Below are 2,919 nucleotides of genomic sequence, written 5' to 3'. Positions count from 1 at the left end.
TCCACCATTATACATAGGATTCTCAGCTATTGCAAGGTGAGTATAGTACATCATAAAATTCTTCATATAATTGCTGTTCATTAGCCTAGTATTCATTCTGTTCTCTACAATAAAATTTTGGACAAATCAAAGCTTTTTAATTCAGTTACATGAAGACATGAATCCCTGGTTGTGGTAGTGCAGTGTCCCACGTAATTTGATTCAACAATAATTTTTTATATCTTTTAGGGGAAGAAAGAATTTTAAAATCACAAGAAGGGAAAAGCAGAGCATAACACATTTACTGAGTCCAGTCCCATGTTCAAATGCCCTTTACCAAGTCGAGACTGTTAAGGAGACTAGTGGCTGTGGCTGAACTTATCCCTGCTGAGAAGGAAGGCACGCCAGGTTCTCGTGTCCTCAGCACAGGCACAAGCTCGTAACATAATGCCAGACAAGTCATTTAACTTCCCAGAGCATCAGTTCTTGCACTGGAAAAATGGGAGAACTGAAAAAGTTGACTTCTCAGGCTTAACTGTCTTTATGTCCAGTGATCCTCAGCTGGTCAGCTACTTGAATTGCCATTCCTTATCTGACTGTCTTCCATCACCATCGAAACCACCTCCCACATATATCTTATGAGCAACTGATTGTTCCTTCTGCCACTCCTGGTGGTCCGCACACTCACCCCGTCGAAGTGGGAGTAAGCCTGTTTCCACCAAAGCACAGCAGTGAGCACAGCTAGGCAGAACTGCAGCACAGTGCAAATCAGCATCAGAGACAAAGTTCCCTGAAAGTCAGGAAATAAGAGATTGGTGTTGCTTGAGTCAACCGAAAACTTCATGCCTGTTTGGGAGATGACTGTGGAGATAAAGACCATCTCGACCATCAGAGAACAAAGTAAGGACATTGTCAGGAAGAGAACAGTATCTTCCCATACCTCACAGTTGGCTCAATTCAATCCCTTCACTCATTTATTCTCTTGGGAGGAGGAGAGGCAACGAGTGGGAACTAAATCAACCAATGCACTTTACACACTTGTTTCTGACCTCTTTGAGACACATAATTCTGATGACATTGTTCACTCAGTAAGAAAGGAGAGTGGTGTAATGACTCCCAGGGTGGGGAATCAACAGCTCCATTCTAGTCACACTTTTCCTGCTTAGTAGTTATGTGAGCCTGGACAAGTCTCCTTCCTTCCCTAGCTCCTGTTTCCTCATTTATCAAACATGCATGATAGTATTTCCTTCTCGGAGACTTGTGAGGATCCACAGGTTTTGACTGTGCAAGCCCTTTGTAAAATTCAGTATTGCCACCCCTTTCTATATATCTGAACTCTTTTGGATTTTTTTGAGAGGGGCCTGTTTTGGTGGCTGTAAGAGTTAGAAAAAAATCATCAAGGTAGCAAACTGCCACAGTTGCTAATAACTCAAACCAATTCAAAAAAGAAACGACACCAAGAGGTAGGTTCTACCATTTCTCTCTTGAGGCATCCTTCATGATGAACTGGCCATCTGATAAAAAAGGGAGATAACTTGATTGCATACATCTCAAGTTCGCAGTATTTACACACAGTTAAAAAGGAGATACAACTTGTCTCCGTTACCTAGAAATCGTCCCAGCGAGCAAGCTGAACATAATATCCCTTATTTATAATGTAAAATTGTCCTATCATAAATTTATACTTTATTCACTACAAAGACTCCTCCCAAACTTCTCTCCAGAATTTTTCCAAAGGTGGAATGGGTTGTGTCAGGTGATAATTTATACCAATTACTATCAGCCTCATTTGCATATACTTTTTCTCATTATAATATCATTAACTTGGGGAGAAGCAAAGCCAGCTTTATAAAGAATGGCTACAAGCATGAATTTGACCAGACATTTCTATCTGTCCATCTTCCATCTGAGTCTTTGGCTTATCCCACCTTTATGATCGTAGGACAATAAATATTTAACAACCTCCTTATTCTTATGTGGCCTGCTTTTTCTCTCAATGCATTGCTGACGATATACATGCCCCTTAATCTTCCAGCTTAAGGCATACTATTTCTGTTAGCCAAACTTCATTGCTTTAATTGTTCTGAAGAGACAGATTTTCTTACAATCATCATCAGTTAACATTCTCCATCTCCCTGTATTTTTCATCTCCTAATTTAATATATCACACTTCTTTAAGTTGTAACAAAAAGCAACGATGGTGTTGCATCTCACCTGACCAGTACTACTGGTTACTGTGGTCACGGCAGTGGGGTCACCTTGCCTTCTAACTGCCTATTTTCTACTCTCCATTTCTTAGTGCTGGGTCTGATGTCCTCACAGACCAGGTTAACTCCCCACTGCACACACATGCCAGGTTTCCTTATTGGCATTTCCTGATCACCTGGGCTATGTTTGCCTTTCTTAATTCACCAATCCAAATACCAAGATTCTGTCTGACGAATTCATATTTTATGCCTCTAAAATTGAATCGGTTTGATAATTAAGAAACTCTACCAACAATAAGTTTTAGCTTTTTATTGTCAACCTTATTTGACATTTACTCTTCAATTTCACTCTATTAGTATGTAATCCCATAGCCTAGTCCCTTACTCTCATCCACGTAGTCCCCTTTCATTTGTACGACCATGGCCTTCCCCCAAATGCCCAAACCAGAAAGAACAGAGAGATTTTCAAAAGAAGGAATAACAAGACATCAAAGCTTTCAGAAACCTCATGAAATTAGAACATCCCATCTAAAAATACTTACAAACAGACTGGTTTGGGCCACAAAGCAGTACTTCATATATGGACCAAAAGAATAGAAAGAAAAGTAAGCTTCAGGGGGCCTGTTATTGTTGTCCATCTGACACTCGAGTGAAGCAGGAGTCAAAGCAGCCAGGGTGATAGAGAGGAGAATGAAACCCACTAGAGCAGACAGAGTGCTCAGAATGCTTCCAG

At 40.5% G+C, this 2,919-nt stretch overlaps 1 protein-coding gene across 1 annotated transcript in view; it reads right to left on the bottom strand.

Moving 5' to 3' along the window:
• Positions 1-544: 544 nt before the first annotated feature.
• Positions 545-2,919, bottom strand: part of LOC105809941 (membrane-spanning 4-domains subfamily A member 6A-like) — a 23,993-nt gene continuing 21,618 nt past the window's right edge. The window contains exons 6-7 of the mRNA XM_012643850.1: positions 2,729-2,883; positions 545-769 (exon numbers count right to left, since the gene is read on the bottom strand). Of these exons, the coding sequence (XP_012499304.1) occupies positions 545-769; positions 2,729-2,883 (380 nt within the window). The remainder of the gene's footprint in view (positions 770-2,728; positions 2,884-2,919) is intronic.

This window comes from Propithecus coquereli, unplaced genomic scaffold (assembly GCF_000956105.1).
Source record: "Propithecus coquereli isolate 6110/MARCELLA unplaced genomic scaffold, Pcoq_1.0 Scaffold202, whole genome shotgun sequence".
Classification (NCBI taxonomy): domain Eukaryota; kingdom Metazoa; phylum Chordata; class Mammalia; order Primates; family Indriidae; genus Propithecus; species Propithecus coquereli.
This window is presented reverse-complemented; position numbering and strand designations above follow the sequence as displayed.